This window comes from Rhopalosiphum maidis, chromosome 4 (genome assembly GCF_003676215.2).
Source record: "Rhopalosiphum maidis isolate BTI-1 chromosome 4, ASM367621v3, whole genome shotgun sequence".
Taxonomy (NCBI): domain Eukaryota; kingdom Metazoa; phylum Arthropoda; class Insecta; order Hemiptera; family Aphididae; genus Rhopalosiphum; species Rhopalosiphum maidis.
This window is the reverse complement of record NC_040880.1, coordinates 50342132-50361255: the sequence shown is the minus strand read 5'-3', so window position 1 is coordinate 50361255 and position 19124 is coordinate 50342132. Positions and strand designations below refer to the sequence as shown.

Below are 19124 nucleotides of genomic sequence, written 5' to 3'. Positions count from 1 at the left end.
ATTTCTATTTACAAAACAGCACAGTGAATAAACCGCTATTGAGAATTTACCTTATTGTACAGATATTGTGCCTAATATTAAATTGTTTTTACAAATATTCACAACTCTTCCTGTCACAACAACTACGCCAGAGGCCAGAACGTACTTTTTCTACCTTAAGGGGCCGCTACATCAGCATTTGTTTTCTCTGTCTATCTTCCACATAATATAAGAACAAAGATATTCAGTATTTCCAGGATTACGACTCTCTGGTTTAGCTTAGGGCGAAAGCACCTATATTATATATTTTATAAAGAAAACTATATTTCCTGTGCATTGACCGGATAGATTTTTAATATTTACAATTTTATAAATAATCAAAATTATTTTAAATTGAAACATGCTTATATTTATAAAAAAATGCAAATATTAAAAATTGTGTTACTTAATGCGGCCATGATAATTGTATATAAATGTTTGGGTAAACATAAATAAAAATTTAGGGCGGACAATTGCTGCATCATGTTTTTTTCCTAAGGATACCCAGGGTTTAAGATTATTATGTTAGTGTAGTAGGTATACATTTGTTTTAAAAACATATTTATTTTACAATCCTGATATTCGTAAACATTACATGTCAACACATACTTCCGCCATTCTAGCCAACTCCATTTCCCTGGCAATCTCATTTTCTTTTATTTGTTTCTCGACTTCAACTGCTTGAAATTTTTTTTTTAGCCTCTCGACTTCCGCTGCTTTTTCAAGCTCTTTAGCGGCCAACGTCCGTTCCCGTTCCATCATTTCTTCCAATCTACGTTCCTCTTCTTTCATTTCTTTCCTATAATAACACACAGTGTTGGTAACTTAAAACAAATTTCAACGCTCAAATATTATTATATTAATATAGACTTTCTATACATTTGGTACATTTACATTATTAGAAAAATATTTTTTAATCAAGTTAATTTTAGTGTAAAATTATAAATACATTTTAATTTTGCTTAATATACAAGTAGATAACATTTTTTTTTTACTTTCAATACCTATATTTATTATTATGAAAATAAATTTGAGGTTAGATAAATTATAAAAAAAATTCAATTTTATTAATTTTACTTTTTAACTATTTAAGATTTTATTAATATCTGTATTATAGGTGTGTTAAGTTGGATGAAAATTTGAGCATTAATATCCGATGTATTATTATACAGTGAAACTTTCATAAAACGAAGTCAAATAAGCAACAAAAAAAATTCGTAGTATGGAGGAATTCGGTAAATAGAATTACATTTTATTTAAAAATGAAGGTCGTAGTTCTTATAAATATTTCGTTAAACGGGAAATTTCGTAAAATTGAAGTTCGTTGTATGGAAGTTTTACTGTATATAACACCATTATTATGTGCTTAATTTGGGCTATTGAAAGGTATTATTTTAAAACTAGCGTGCTATGTCCAGTAAAATTACATAGAAGTTTACCTTCCTATGGTTAACTTCATGTAACCGGTACAATATTTTGAATATTCTAGGGTAGCTATATGTTCCGGATTTGTCGTGACACTAACGTTTTCGTCAATTAAGTTCGTGTATCCCGAAGAGAGGCATTTGGACGTAAAGATGTCCCAGATTAAAGATTTATAATTTTAAAAATGTATATAAAAAAAAAATGATGAATATAAATTGCCATAAAAATACGCGAAGAAAATGACTAGGTACCTATAGTTTCTATATCGTAATATAATAAATAATTTAGTATTGATATGCCATTTATTTAATCTTACTTGAATTTTGTTTTATTTTTCTTTCCAATCTCCTGTGGTGGTTTATTATTGGTAGTTGTACATACTATATTTTATTACCTACCTGTTAAGCTATAGAGTATAGAAGGATAATACGTATAATAACGGATGTCGGATGGGTTAGATTGGTTAGAACTGCTAGATAGGTAGATGTTCTAGATTTAGATTAAGTATAATTCGATATTATTATTTTGTTTTTTTTTTATCAAATATGTCCTGGTTACTAGTAATAATAATCTGGTAACCCTGTACACTAACCACAACAATTCTAATTAGCACTAATATTTTTGTGGTCTATCAAGGTTTTGTATAATATTTCAGTTTAAAAATGTTATATAATTAAATTTACGATTTACAACTTTTTTTATACATTTTATACAATTGTACACACAATAATTATATAATAAATATAATTATTAAACCAATATATTAAAATAATATCCTTACATAATATAAGAGTGTTATTATTTAAAATAACTTACTGAATAAGTTGTTTTTCAGCGATTTGAGCGTTTCTGATTGCATGACACTTGGTACTTAATATAAGAGAATTGCAATGTTTTATTTCATCTTCTTGGTCTTGTCGCAATTGTTGTGCTCTAGCCAGAAGATAATTGGACTTTTTATTTGCTTCATCGTCCAACTGTAAAAAATATTAATTTTAAATATTATTTATAATTTGCTGTTAATAATTAAATAGTTATTTACAGCGGTATAACTAGTAAATTAGTAAATAGTAACTGCATAAAATACTAGAACTAAGATAATAACATTATAAACCGATTAATAAATATATGTATGTATGTTGTATGTGTATGACGTACCTACACTGTATACGCATATTGCTTTATGTAATTGGTGGTAATTATAATAAAATGTTATATCTTATTTATCATGCTTATTTGAAGCATGTGACATTATTATTACGCCTAGATATTTAACATTGAATTAAAACAAATTATTACAGTTCAGGACACAGGTAATAGTGTTTGAAGATTTTATTTAGTTTTCGAAAAAAAGTGTGCGGTGAATAAACCGTAGTAGGAATTCGAAGTAAAATAATGTTCGTGATACTTTAGAAAAAGGATGTAAGTAGGAATTGACAGTGATGGAAGCGTAAAAGGTAGAGTAATAGTTTCGAAACGTTATTAGAAAGTGCCTTTGCCGGTCGGAATTAATGTGATATTTAGGATCATTTATCAAACAGTGATTTGTTAACTGGTTCCGTCTATATATATATATTTAAATGATAATTTTCTGTTAATAAAATAACAAGTTTTTCTGTATTTTTTAACCTTCTCTACAATTTTAAATATTTATAGAAGAAAAGACTGAGTGAGTTTTATTTAAGTAAATTATGATAAATTAAATGTTTTAGTTCCAGTAGGTACAGTTACAATATTAGTATTTACGTATTACTTATAATATTTATAAATGTATATAAATATTATATATGGCTGCAAGTATTTATAACAAATGTTATATTTTATTTACTAATGTGTACTATTGCATATAATAATAATTATTATAAAACGATAAAATAAAACTTATTTTTAAGTTGGTACCTATGATAATAGTAATGTATAAGTCTACTAATTGAAAAAGTCAAACTATTTTTGTTAAGTTGATAGGTTGAACGTTTTGAAAAAAAAAAACAAAAGAAATATTTATAAACGAAATGTACTTTCTATTTTGTTACATTAAGTGAAGAATGACTTCTTATATTATTGCACTATATTTTATGATTTTATAATACCATTAATACTCCTATATTAATAAGTAATTACGTAAAATAATCATGAATTTGATATAGTTTTTTATATCTGTCATCAAATTTTGGAGCAAGTATTTGTTTTAGTTTTTAATTTTTTAAGGGGTTTTTGGTGGCAAATTTAATTTTGCAAGTATCACAATGAGAAGTTATAAATTAGAAAATACAAGTAATTTTCTGAAAAGCAGCTGAAAAACAAACGTATGCGTAACATGAAAAATAAATCGGTTTTGTTTTTTGTTGTACTTAATTCAAAAATAAATAACTGTAGAGACTTGACATTTATGTCAAATATTTTTATTAGAATTTTCTAGACATATCATACCAAATTATATGGTGCTTTTTAAACTATTTATATGCATCCCATCTTTTTTTATTACATTTTCAAATAGATGGGGTTATTTTATTTTTATTTATACATATAAAATAATTTACTTTTCATGTGTAGATAGAAATATTATATAATCAATTTTTATGTTCTTCTCTTATACGTAATATCATTATTTATTAATCATTACCAAAACCGAAGTAGATATTGACTAGAACTGACTATTTCACACAAAAATATAATAGTAACTAATAACTATTTAATTAAAAATAATACTTTTTAATGATCTATGTGTGTGTATACCGTATATATATATATATATAAAATTATTAATACAAACATTTTTGTTTTTAGATTCTAAGCGGAGCAACGAATGTATTGGTTGTAAAGATGTGTTTTTTTTTTGTGTTTTATACAGCAAAAATGCATTAATCTCCAATTGTGTTTCAATTGGAAGTTTCTGGTTGTTAATTTGATTTAGTTTGTTATAAGGTCTTGTTTCTCGTGTCCAATTGATGTAAATGATACGAAATATGTAGTGATGAAATAGTAAAAATGAAAATTGATCTGTGTAATATAATTTTTTCGAATGTCACATTAATATTGTTTATTTACTGTTATTTGGTATTTTTAAAAATTACATCTAATACTTTTACAGAACTATACAAAATGATGTATGTGTCTCTTAGGTCATCCGATTTTATGCCGCATGACTACTATTTTTGAATATATAAATATATTAAAAATGCTGCTTATGTTACCATTACCATCGATCATCCAGAACTAAAAAATCGGGGTAGTCAATTACAACGGATATGCTGGAGTAAGTATCTAGGTTGAATTTGACTATCGATTATTATAGATGTGTTTGTACTACTAAGGGATGCAACTTAATCTGACACCTTATATAAGTTATAAGTACCAGAATTGTATTTATTATAATCTTATTATATTTAATGTATCAATTTATATGGTTATATCATATTGATCTACAATTCTAAACCTACTTAGATCTAAATTTATAACCGGATGAATTATATTGGATAATCCCGTAGTATATTGTTTACTTAAATACTATATTTTATATAATGGTAGAGTGCTTTATATTTATGTACCTATACATGCATTTTAAATACTAACCTGCGCAAGTTGTTTTCCTTTAGTTCTAAGTACGTCATAGCTTTGTAGTTTTTGCTTTCTGGCAGCGCTCTCGCTTTCCAGCCTCTCTCTATCTGCCATTAAGTCTTCGGCTTTTTTTCGTCGATCTTCCGCGGTTACTACCACAGCTTTATTTTTTAACCGCTTGAATGTGCTTCTGTCAATTACCCGACGGTCAGGTATAGACATAAATTGTTGTTTTCCCATCTTCTCCAATTTACACATTTGTGAATCTTGCAGCTTATAGTCGTTATCAAATTGGGCTTCAAGATTTTTATCAGATACAAAATTTACCGGTTGCTTGAACTCAATATTGCGTTCTGAAAGAATTGAAAGACTAGACGTCGATGACGGTGCTGTGTGATGTCTGTCCGCATGAATGTTTTTAACTGAAATCATGTCGCAACCAATTTGTTTTTGAATTGCCTATTTACGTAATTGTATTTATTTTTATTAGTTCAGATTTAAAAAATTAGCATTTATTTTTAATCTTACGATAGCTATTTTAACATTTAAAAACGCATAGTAAATATTTTGTTGTGTTATTATTCATAATATAATGAGTACGAATATTATCTTGTTTGAAGACTGGCTTAATATAACTATTCCAATGTATAAGTTTGTTTACTCGATCGCTAGGGTTGTTTCCTGAGAAACGCCAATTTTCAAGTTTACTGAACAAACACAGCACGTAGCATATTCGAAGAAAGGTTTCGATTATCATTATATGTCCACTAATAATAATAGTAATTATAAGGCAATAATTACCTTAAAACCTAAAAGTAGGTACCTACATCCCCATTATTCCAGGACATATTATAAGTTAATGTACCTATTTTAATAAATTTATATAATACATTTAAAAAAAAAATCAATTATAATAATGTATCAACAAAATATAAATAAAAAAAAGATTTTAATCAGTAAATATTTAGTATAGATTGTTTGCCGTCCATATTATGCTTTGTCAATTCTTTGTTAGAAGTCCGTAGTTACGGGTTTTTTAGGTGTTCAGATTCCTGGGATAACAATTAATCCTCCATAGTTAATGTGTTCAAATGTAGTCGTTTATGTTAAATACAATAAATTAATTTTTTTGTATTAGATATAATGTGACTTGACTTATTATGTCAAATATACATAATATGGTGTATTTAATATTATTAAAAACGACTATTAAAAATAGTTTGAAATTTAAAGATGAAATGTTTGATATTTTTTTCTTGTTATATGTATATTTTTACTGAATATAATCCTTTGAAATTATTTTTTCAAACATTAGATAAATGTAAAAATGTAATAATAGATAAACATTTTTATTTTTCACTAGATAGTTTATAACAATTCTATTATTGTGATGTATTTTCTGATTTTCTTATCGATTAATCAGGTAAAATCAATATTAAATATTAATTCTTTCGGTTTTTATTACCAAACGGATTTCCACACTACAAAGTTTACCTGACACATAAATCTTATTTCATTTAAAAATTATTTTTCTATTCTCACTTATAATAACTTATAAAATTAGATGTATGTACAAATCCAACCTATAAAGTTAATAGCATTTTTAAACCCTAATTGATTTACTTTCATAATTATTCAAGTTTTTTTTTTAATGTGTGCTATAGTTTTCCATGTAATTAATAATCAAAATAAAACACCATACCTATCAATAAAAACAATATAGTAGTTATATATTTGGTTCGGAACATAAAATTTGGCCAAAAATATAAAAATTTACCATTATTTTTATATTGGGCATACACTTTTTTTTTATTGCCTATTGCAAACTATAAATAATTAAATAATAAAAAGTAACAAGTAATAACTTGGTAATATAAATTGTGATTTTCGAAAAATATAATTTTTCATATAATATATTTCCATTTGAATAGAAAAATAGGGTTTTTTGTTCTTATATAATATATTTTATATGTATTGAAAAATATATGTAGGCGTATTTATGATAGCATAATATGTGGGTTCTAGTGTACAGGAAATTATATTTAGTTTGATTGCATTTAAGTTGTTAATCTATTTATAACCTTTGTAAATATTTAAATATCCCTATTATTTAAAACGAATACTCTGTAAGTATTATATTTTAACTTGAAATATTTATTTAAATTATGAAGACCATAATCACATTTTTATATATTAGTTATCAAGTATCTTATATCAAAGGAAACTACGTATAGTTTAACTTAATACAATATTAATTTTGTTTTTTTAAAGAGACTAGAGAGTGGATTATTAACATTTTAAATTAGTAATATATACATCAAACTTTTGAATAAACTTTAGTTATACACTTATAAATTCCTAATATACATTATTTTTAATTTCAATAGACCTGTGCCTTATAGTATAAGAATTGTAGTATTTGTTATTTTCAGGAAATAGAAAATGCCTGGTCTTGTGGAATCTATATTTAAAAACAATTTGTACTCTACTCAAAAATGTGCTTAATATTATTTGCGCTTTAATAATTTTAAAGAAAGTTAAAAAAAATGTTAGTTATTAAGTACTAATTGATTAGGTTTTCTTTGAAAATGTTTTTGTTATTTGTACGAGTGAAATGAAAATACCCGTAGGAATTTATTGTTCACTAAAATATTACGTTTCTTTCATTATTCCCTTCTTTCATTCTCTATTCTTTTTTTGTTTTGTTTTTACAGTTTCACTCAATCCAGATGGAAATGTTGCCCTATTTTATGAATGTACATTGTACATGTAATGTTCACATAATTGTTTCATGCACATGGTACTGTGAACAATATTCCTTACGATTCCGTTTTTCATCATTTAATGGTCTTTATTAAACAAAAAAAATAAAAATCTTAAAAAAAAATTGTAATGTTTTTACCAACTATGTATTAAAGCTGTTTTTTATGTATTAAAAATAAAATATTAATCAAAACAATTTTATTATATTATACCTAACAAAAATTATTTGTAAGTTTAAATTTTAAAAATAAAAGTTGACCTACCAAAGTATATGTTATAGAATTATTAAGATTTGTCAATAGGTTGTGTGTGATGTATAAATATATTATAAATGATTTGTACGATTTTATAAAAATTTAAAAAAAAAGTTTTTAATATATGTATATATATGAGATATTGTTTGGTAATTATAAGACTACTTACAGTTTATACTCATCATACTTTTTTTGTGTTTTATAATCGTTGTATGAGGAGGGACTGTTTTCATATTACCTAATTTCATGCAATATCGTTAATTGATAAATCAATTACAACTTTAAGATGTCCGTCCTGCGCAAGAACATGCAAAAATTTTTGTACTAATACTTTTTAATTATTATCTTGGGTTGACTTTGATCTTCTTCTCCGCTACTGAATACTTACCTATATTTATATATTCAACAGTACGCTATGTTTTCCTAATCCATTTGGTTTAAAATATTTGTAACGCTTCAACAGATATTATATTTGAACCTTTTTAACACTATTTTTTGATTTTAAATTTAGTTACTTCAATCTTATACAAATTATATTTGATTTCTTATGTATGTTTTAAATTCTAATGCGTATGTGCTTTTTTGTTCAGCAATTTAAATTATTTTTTATGCATTTAATACTTTACACGATTACACGGAATTTGCGTTAAATGCAACAGTTCGTGTCGGCTTACTTATCGTCATAAGGCGCCAAAAGTTTTTCTCACCCCAGTGAACCGTTGTTAAGCCCATTAAATAGGTATAGTCGTGTTCGGTCGACCGTCAACTATAAGCTTTCCTATGCCTTTATATTTTGCCCTGTTCTGTATCAAGTCGTTAACCTTTGTTTTGTGTAGTATGCTGGAATGCTGATTGTACCAATCCTTATAGGTACTTCAAAATGTATACCTAATATAAAGTTATAGGTAATTATATTTATAATTATTTTAATATTAATAATTTCAAAATATCGAATATATTTTAAAATTCAAATTTGTCTTGAATTTGTATAATTTTAGTACACAGAGCAGAAGTAAATATTAAATAAATCATACTAAATATTATAATCATATATACTTTTTAGTATATTTTATCATATTGGAAAATATTCTTGAATATCCAACCTTAATGTCAAAATATAATATAATAATATACAATTAGAGTGTAATTTATACAATAATTTTAAAACGTCGCTTGCTCTTCATTTCATATTATAGTTTATTGGCTATTATCGTGTCAATATGTACGCGTTATATTATTTAGCATTTACAGAAAATATTAAATTTATACCTATATTATAATAAATAAATGTATATAAAAAAAACTAACTACTATAAGATGCAGCAGGGTATACTTTATAGTAGCGCTATAAGGTAAGATATATGTTTTAATGTTGTATAAATGAAAAATCGTAATAAATAAAGAAGTAAGGCAATATTATATGTTCACATTCATTTATTATTATATTTGGTTGTCCTTAAAATCAACTACGGGTTTTAAGAGCAATTGCAGAAAAATTATTTATTTAAACGCCAATAAAATAAGTTTTGATCACCTATTTTTATTTTTATTATTAATTTTGTTTTGATAAATAAGAACAATTACTTATAGTGAATCGTTAATATTGTGAAATTAAACGAGAAATATACTCTACTGTAAAAGCTAAATTACAGTGGAAATTATTTTATAATTACATTACAGTATAACCTTATATGTGTATAATGTACCTATATATACACATACACACACACACAAATTGTGCTTTAGACAATTTTATAAAACTGTTAAAACTTCTGTGTAGAAGTACTGTAATCTACTAAGCATTTTATTAATTAATTTTAATTATACCATTTTACGGAGTCTTAAATTTATTAGAAAAATTATATCGCAGTATATATAGACATATATATTTATTATTTATGAAGTCTTTATTAATAAACACTTTTGATATTATTTATTCGAAGAGTTAACAGCAATTATTTGAATACATTTTTTTCGGTTTGGAATAAAGTAATACTGTAATAATAGTCAGTAGCTATATGGTAAATTATACCTATTTTACATAATTACACCGTCACTTACCAAAATAGTGATGAACAATAATTATTATTAAATTCAACAATGAAGTATTTTTTTTGTCGAAGATGAAACAGTTAGAAGTTATAGATTCATTTTACAAAGGACCTATATCGTATTATAATTGATCTCAAACAAATACGATCAGGCGGTCAAGTTTTGATTCATTTATATGATATACCGCAGACAAGAAGAAAAAAAATAAAAACGATAAAATAAAACAAAATTGATTACAAAAAACGTACAGAAAAACAGAAGTTGCTGCAGTGTGGGTGGTTACGAACTATAACTCGTGTGTAGGTGTCTGATATGTATACAACACAATATAATATTAGAGTGAAAATCTCAAGGATGGCGTGTATACAGTGTACATATTTACGTGGAAAGGGATGAACCCAGGGTTGGAAAAACGTTTATAATTTAAACTTTTTTGAAGATGGTTATTTTACATGTTTAAAACGTGTATTTTGTTTTAAATGATTTTGGTTGAACATTTTGATAATAAACGTTGAACACTGTATTTCGTTTTAACTAAGAACTTTTTAGATCTTAATTTTTTAATAATCAGCATTAATTCATTGGGATGTTCGGCAAATATACTTAACTTGCTTGCTGACGATGTAGAAGTCCCTGGTGTTAAAAACCATAATAATTATATTATTAAAACAATATTTATATATTTTAAAAATAGTAATTTTTTTTGTAGCCTGGTATAAATTAGAAAGTTGAAAAACATTCCATTTTTTTTATGCCATCATTTTTAAACCACTGCAATTGTTGATTTCAAAAAAAAAAAAAAAATCCCGCAGAGTAGAAAAAATCTATAGATTATTTTAATTTGGAATTTACTAAAAATATTTTTTTAAACACACAATTTTTATTGACGTTTAAAACACGTCTAAAACAAAACTAATATTTTTTTTTATGTTTTAAACGTGTTTTAGACATAACAACCCTGGGTGTACCGCGTTTCGGCGTGGTAGTATAGCAGTGGTCCGCGGAGCACGATCGGCGGTTGATCACGTGCGAGTACGCCGTCGGCGGCGGCGGCGGCGACCGACGGGGTTGACTCAGTGTTGCTCGGGAGGATAATGTTGCGGCGGTGTACACTACTACTACAACTACCACAAGTATACTACTACTACAACAAATACTACGACTAGACGGGACTCCGTGACGATCTCCATCGCGACCATGACGCTCGTCTTTGCCATCCTCGTCGCGTTCGTCTCCGTCGTCGGCTGTCACACGTGTAAGTATACACTATAATACTTCTAATTTTGAGCGTGTGTGGTACAATAATTATTATTTATATATTATTGTTTACGTGCAGTGTACGGTAATGTTTTATTTGAGTGCTCACAGTATTGACTGTTGACGGGACAATATTTATTCTAAAATATTTTGTAGATTCAAACAAAATATGTCTTATGAGTTTTAACATAACGAAAATGTTTAATACGTATAATAAACGACTAAAACCCTAGACGCGTATACGAATTAATTTAATTTTTTATTTAAAATATTGTTGAAATGTGTAAACATCGTACTGTGAATAGATTATTTTAATTACCAGAGGTTTTAGTGTTTTTATATTTATAGTATATAATGCCGATTGACTGCTTAATATATTATAATATCAATTTTTTAAATATTTTATTTGACATAAATTATTCAGGTTTGTAGACTGCTGTAAAAAAATAATTGTTATACTTGGGGTAGATCCAACTCATATAATTTGAGAAATTCTCCACGTTATAAATATGTTTTAATTTCGTTAAAGATGTGATTTTATGTATTAATATCATTTATATTGACTTAAGTTTTGTTTTAATTATTTCACAAACTATAGATTACATAAAAAATTGATGAAACGATTATCAATGAAATATGATTGAATTATTTTTTACGAATATAATATCGTGTTCCTTTACGTACTCCTATTTTTCATTTAAATTGCTTAAAATATTATTATCTGAAATAATTAAAGCTAATTTATATACATTTGTCATTAAATTATACAATAATTATTATATCGTTTTAAGTAGTGATTGCAAAAAATAAAATAAAAAATGAATTAATATATTATTTATAAGTAATTTGTTTTTATTTAATCTAACATATTTTATAGTAAATGTATGTAATTTATAATAAATCAAGAAGAATTAAATTATATATACAATTTAAATTGTATAAGATCTGGAAAAAACTATAATATTATAATGTAACTGGATACATACGTGAATTCCACACAAATGTATTAATTTAGAGATAAAAAAAATAATTCTCTTTTATTTTTAGAACCATATTATTATCTTATTGTAAGATATTTTAATATTAAAACATTTAAAATGTTCAAACGGAATAGTCTTCAATTTTTACATTTCAAAACATCGTATTTTTAAAACAACACAATTTAATTGGATTATGTATGAATATAAAATAAATATAAGTACCTTACTTCCAGATTGCAGAAGATTGTTTTTTCACTATAATTTGTTAAAAAATAAATTATTTCAATTGTTTACTTCTTATTTAAAATGTTTATCATTACATTTAATTATGAACGAATAATTTTAAATAGTTTAGTGGGAATTCTTGAAAAAAAAAAATGAATTTTTGTATAAAGCAAAAAAAGTATTTTTGAAATAAATTGTAGAGAATATGTATGCGTTTGAAGATATAATTAAGAAAAATCAAAATATAAGAATTTCATTCGGTCATACGTTACACGTATTGCATTTTAAACATTTATTTCGTTTTACTATCTTAAACATTATAACATGTATAACTTATAACTTAGTATCTGATATTTAGTGAAGTGTTAATAATATTATTTTAGTGTATAAATAATATAAAATCGTGAAATTTTAAAAAGTAATGTAAAAAGGTTTAGTTTAAATAAGAAATATTTGTATACATAATTGGAAGGACACGAATTTATGCTTTTACTCATCATATATTTAATTTCCTTAAATTATTTAATGATAAATATTAATTATTATTATAGTAGTGTCTTCAAATATATATAGTTTACTGTTTATACTGCTTGTTATAATTATGGTTATTGGATTATTGTAATCAATCGTGTATATTTATCGAAGAGTGTAAGCACGAAGCCGTATTACGTTTGTATATTTTAATTTCGTTAAATATTATCAGTTGGTTTATGTCATCCGTTAATATGGACACGAATTTTAAAGTACAAAATTATATTAAGCGGTGACCATAGTATTTTAAATTGCTTATTTTTATTAAATACAATTATAGGTACTCATATAATATGTAACATAGGAAATTATTATTACTTAGTGTTTTATAAAAGAAAAAACAGTCTCTTTCCCTTCACTATTATAATTATTAATTAATCAATATGAATTCCCAGATAAAGATAAAATATTAACTGTTGTGTCTAGGTTGTTCTTAAAAATCTTGCTTTGATTTGTGTGATATATTATTTGAAATTCAGTATTTATTAAAGTATACAATTTTAATTGGAAAATGTAGTCAATATATCACTCGTTCGTTAATTCATGTAGAAAGCAGATATTTTAAGCTTGTGAGAAAGCTTTTTTTTATTGTACCCAAAATTGTTTTAAGGTTTTATATATGTTCAGTATAACATGTACAAATCTGTTCCAAAAGATTTTTTTTGTGTGTATGTTACGTAAGGGTTTCGAAAATCGTGTGTGAATTTGACACTATCGTTTTAAATTGTTTGGACTGAAACCAACGAACGATTTACTGTTTATTTTATTGGTTTTGAAAAATAGACAGAGAAAAAGATATAGGGCACAATGCCAGTCCTAACCTAACACCTAACCTTACTAACTATAGTAGGACACTAATGGTCCTTTTTAGACCCTTTTTTATTTGTCATCTTCTCGCTTGAATATTGAAAATTATATTATTATTAACGACGATTAAAGAATAAATTTAATTCGACGTATAATGTATCATAAACAGGTATCTATATCGCTGTAAGTAGTACAATCAGTAGTATATGCTTATAAGTTATAGTAATATAGTACGTACAGTGCAATGTTAGGATATTTTTGTTTATAGACATTCTTTTCAAAAATAAAAATAAGTCGCAGAGAAATAGTTTTTACTGCAAACGTTTGTACTTTAATAATAATATTGTAATGAATTTTGAATGTCATAGTTTTATGACTTATATTTAATGTATTTTATTGTTCTGGTTTTTATAAATATTTCTGAAACATCATTAATAAATATCACGATAAACGGTGACTGATTACATACGTTTATAGGTATACGTATTGTTTTGCTAGTAAATTGTTTAGATACAGAATTATTTATTTTTGTTTACACTGCTACACTAGTCACTACATAATATAAGTGATGACCATCATCAGCAATAAACACGAAGTACAAATGGGGTTTTTATTGTTCACAGATATAACTGTTCATGAAATTTTCCGAAATACTTATTGAATAGTAGTGATGGTCTTGTTAGGGAATATTTTACTTGTATATTACTCGAAGTATAGTACTGTTGAAAAAAATAGCGAGGTGCCATGGTGACGTATATTTTTCTTTTGACATAATAGGTATTGATACCATTGAATACGCGTTATAAATTTATAATATTATATTACTTTCATTCTATAAACACGTTGTTTTACCTCAACTATAGTATATCTTCTATGCTTTACCAATAATCATTATTGGACTATTTGGACTGTAAACATTATAATAATTTAATTCTTATATTATTTCATATAACCGTATAAAAAATTTGCATTCAAATAATTTTAGTAAAAAAAATGATCAATTTTGATCGTTAAAGAACTTTCCCTAAACAGCAATATATCATAATTATTGTAGGTACTTTATTTGCATAAGAGAAAAACCTTACAGAATTAATTAAATTAAAAACCCTGTTCTCAATAAACATTATTTTATTTTTAAATTAATCAGTAGTCAGTAGGTTATATTATTACTTATATGATTACCATTTTTTTTCTATATTTTAGTATAACATTAATCATTATAATTGTTATAACTTTGATACAAAAAAAAAATTATTCAATTAAAGTTATTCTTATTAACTTGTTAGGTATGGTTTAAAAATATAATTTATTATAGTTCAAAGACATCCTTTATTTCTACTTATATATTTTTAATATTTTAATTATATTATAAATACACTAGACGCCTGCATATAATTGGGTATTACGTAAATTCATTTAAAAAATTACTGTAAATTATTATTTAAGTGATGAGTAGATACTGATGACATTAATTTAGCATTATATTTAAATTTTGTAAGTTGGTTACCGATTTTATTTATTTTTAATCAGTGTGAAAATTGGAAAAAATAAAAAAATAAATAACCGTGATTTTATTATAAAGTTTTGTGTAGTTATATAAAAATGAATAATTATTAAATAAGTATATTTTGTAAAATACTAATATTTAACAGATAATAATTTAAAATACTTTATCGTATACTAGTATATTGTTGATGAAACTGTACATGGTTAAGTTAATGTTATTTTCAAATAATATTTTTAATTGTTCAAACAGAAAGCTAAAAAAAAATATATATAGTATATTTTATCTAACTGTTGAAAAAGTATGTATGTTGATAACAAAACAAAAGACTCGTCAAAACGTATTCATTTTATGTCCCTGTTCATTCGGTTATCATATTTTATTTCTCTTGCTCGTTTAACCAAGGGTATATGGAACAATACATCACAATTTATTTATTTTTTACAAGCTTGTTCATCAGTTTACACACATCAACATTTTTCTATCTGGATGTATATTGTATTTGTAATCGGTTTCTTTGTGTTCATTGGTGCTAGTGATTGTTCACTGATTTTTATATACGTATATATAAATTTCACGAGTACCATACAATTTTGTAAAATGTATAATAGTTAGATTTAGAGAAATTTACAAAAACTAATAAATATAATTTCAAAGATTGAAATAAAAATTTAACTGCACAATACGTCAATATAATACACACATAATATAATATTAAAATATAAATTAAAATGTCATTATATAGAAAATATATAGGACTATAAGATGGTGCGACTTGGGTATTTTTGTCTTGGCTAAAGAAATAATTTTAATTGTTGTAGTATAAAATATTTGAACAATGAAAACTATTCTTATAAGTTTACCATTGTGTAAAATGGCTGTTATGGTTTTTCTTTTATTGAAGTAATGCACCAACATGTTGGTTTTATAATAAGTGATTATACCATATATTGTAATTTCACTATATTACGTTGAATTTAGACTTGCCATCGAATGAAATGGCCAAAAGATCGTACCAAAGCTATACACCGTACAACGGCACAACGATGCAATATTATGTGGACGACGACGTTGACGACATTGAAGATGAAGACGCGGAGGAAGACGATGTAAAAGTTGATGACGATGATCGAGCCTACAAAAATCCAAGAAAGCTACCATCATCCGAATGTCCCAGAAACGAAGAGCAAGCTGCATTCATGGTATTATTTATTTCATATACATTGTAAAGCAGTATTTTTTATTAAGATACATTTAAAATATAGTTAACTTAATTTATTGTAAGGATATAATAGGGAGCTAATATTAAGTTGGTTAGATTTTTATGGCACTTCACATATGACTGCGAACAAGCGTCAGAAATTGTGTTGTGACATAGTAAAAACTTAAAAATAAGTATAGTTAACAATATGCTTATGCATTTTTAAATATTATTAATTTTTATACAAACGTTTAGAAATCGGTAAAATTAATTTTGATATTTTATGAAATTATTGAGAGCTTATAATGTAAATTATAACTAATATTGTGAACTTCCTAAAATATTCGATATACTTTACGAATCTAATTATACTTATTCAAAGAAAAAAAATAAGAATTGCTGAATTTGTCTGTAACAGCGTATTTTAAAAGAGGTCCATGTTTGATAAATAAACTATTTTTTTTTAATTTTAATATAATATGGTTATGAGTATATTTTATTTTGTTTGAACTTTATAAACAATATAGGTATACAAACAACAATAAATTAAATAACTCACGTTTTAGTTAAATGTCGAATTGCATAAAAACAATTAATCGCGTATATTTTGTTTCCTATAAACTTTATTTAAAATGTATTTGAATTAGTATTACAACAATTTTAGTTTATTTCAAAATCGAATTTTTTTTTTCTTTAATGCAAGGTGTTTTTGTGTAATACTTTTAAATTCTACTTGTAGACTCTACTACTCAATTGATACTTTGATGAGTCGTAGAAATTTAATTTGTAAAAAATAAATCATTTTATTGAATTTAAATTATTATCATATTTATTACTATCGTTTCAATTTTTAGAGTTTATTTTAATGATACCAGATCGTATCAATACTCAATACAAAGATTATTGATTTTTAACTTTAACATATCAACATGAACAACATCTAACAAGAATTATATTTTTTTTATTAATAATTTGTAAAAAAGATATGTTGATGAATCTTTTTAACGTTCGTGTGAATTTAATATATCAGTTTATAGTTAAATACATTTATTTAGAAAATTATTGATTAAGAACTTTTATATTAATAGATATAAATTACGTTAAATCTTTCATGATTGTATAGTGTTTATTAAATGTATTATAAAACAAAAAACACACAGATAACAGTATTCTATAGATACATTGATATTGTTATTATTTTAAAATAAAATTTGCAATTCAAAATTAAATCATAAATATATAAACTTATTTCCTGATCTGAATTTTAAATTTTCATTTTATATTGTTTTAAGTACTTAAGATTTCACAAAGGGTTTCTATTATAGATTTACATTTATATTTTATAAAGCTCACTAGAAAAATCATGTTTAATATAAATGAACATTTTATTTATTATTCCTGTTTATGCAAAGTATTAAAACCTTACGGAAGAAACCAAATTGTAATTTTAAAGATTTTGATTTATTTTATTTTACCTACCTAATATTGTTAACCTAATTTAACTTTTTTAAATGTTTATTTAATTTTTATTATGGTTCTTATGATGCAATAGATAATAGTCATTAGAAAATAATAAGCTATAACTAACATTTGAAGTAATTTATTATTATAATTTTATTAATAAATATATAATTGAATATTTATAAAAAGTAGTTTTTAACCTATAAAAATAAAAATAACTTATACTTAAATATTTTTTAACATAAACTCTGAAGTAGTTTAGCGCATTAATTGTATTGGAGTATTTATTATTTTTTAAACATTCATTTAGTACTGAAAATGTTATGGTTTATTCAACATCTAATTGTAAAATATAACAGTATAATTTTGAGTTGCATAAACAATCACTAAGCATTTATTGAATCAATAGCGAGAGCTAATGGTCCCTTAAAAACGATATAGAATTGGTCCATTAAGTGTTAGTGAATCATTAAAGTAATCAATTTTTTATGCTACTTGGCATAATACGTTTATTATCAAGGAAATTTAAATCCATTTACTTTTTTCATCAGACAAATCTATTTATTTAAATATAATTTTTTTCCGAAACAATTTTTTTTTTTGCAGGGACAATCATGTTTACGAAAATGTTCGTCTGACGAAGATTGTAAAAGCAAGAAAAAGCATTGTCTTTGTGATGGGCTTTGTGGAATGTCATGTGTAAAACCAGGTGAATTTTTATTATTATATCAAATTAAATAAACATAATTTATGAACTTTATAGAATTGTGAAAAAAAATTCCTGTAACAATATTCCCGGGAAAAAATCTTCTAAATAAAAAGTATCAATTTATATACTTGATTAATGATAATTAAGACCTAGATTTAAATTTCCCTAAAAGCTATCTAATAATGCTTTAAAAATAACCAAAAATGCCAATGCAATTCAATAATGAACATAAATATAAGAATATTCAATATAATAATGTTCGGTGAGGTCCATTATCTTCTTAAAGAATAAAAAAAAAGTATTATCCTTAAAAGAGAATATTTTTTTGATAAATACACTAACAACTGGAAAACAATGGTTTAATTTTTAGCATTTTTAA

At 24.6% G+C, this 19124-nt stretch overlaps 2 protein-coding genes across 7 annotated transcripts in view; one reads left to right on the top strand and one right to left on the bottom strand.

The window, feature by feature from the left end:
• The window catches only part of LOC113556112 (cilia- and flagella-associated protein 45-like), a 53130-nt gene that overhangs the window by 5878 nt on the left and 28128 nt on the right, over nucleotides 1–19124 (bottom strand). Inside the window, exons 2-4 of the mRNA XM_026960871.1 lie at nucleotides 5017–5423; nucleotides 2260–2420; nucleotides 628–817 (exon numbers count right to left, since the gene is read on the bottom strand). Coding sequence (XP_026816672.1) covers nucleotides 628–817; nucleotides 2260–2420; nucleotides 5017–5423 — 758 coding nt within the window. The remainder of the gene's footprint in view (nucleotides 1–627; nucleotides 818–2259; nucleotides 2421–5016; nucleotides 5424–19124) is intronic.
• The window catches only part of LOC113556111 (sushi, von Willebrand factor type A, EGF and pentraxin domain-containing protein 1), a 58658-nt gene continuing 50717 nt past the window's right edge, over nucleotides 11184–19124 (top strand). For all 6 annotated transcript variants that reach the window (XM_026960865.1, XM_026960866.1, XM_026960867.1 and 3 more), the window contains exons 1-3: nucleotides 11184–11325; nucleotides 16356–16576; nucleotides 18643–18745. In XM_026960865.1, the coding sequence (XP_026816666.1) occupies nucleotides 11268–11325; nucleotides 16356–16576; nucleotides 18643–18745 (382 nt within the window). In that variant the 5' untranslated portion in view covers nucleotides 11184–11267. The remainder of the gene's footprint in view (nucleotides 11326–16355; nucleotides 16577–18642; nucleotides 18746–19124) is intronic.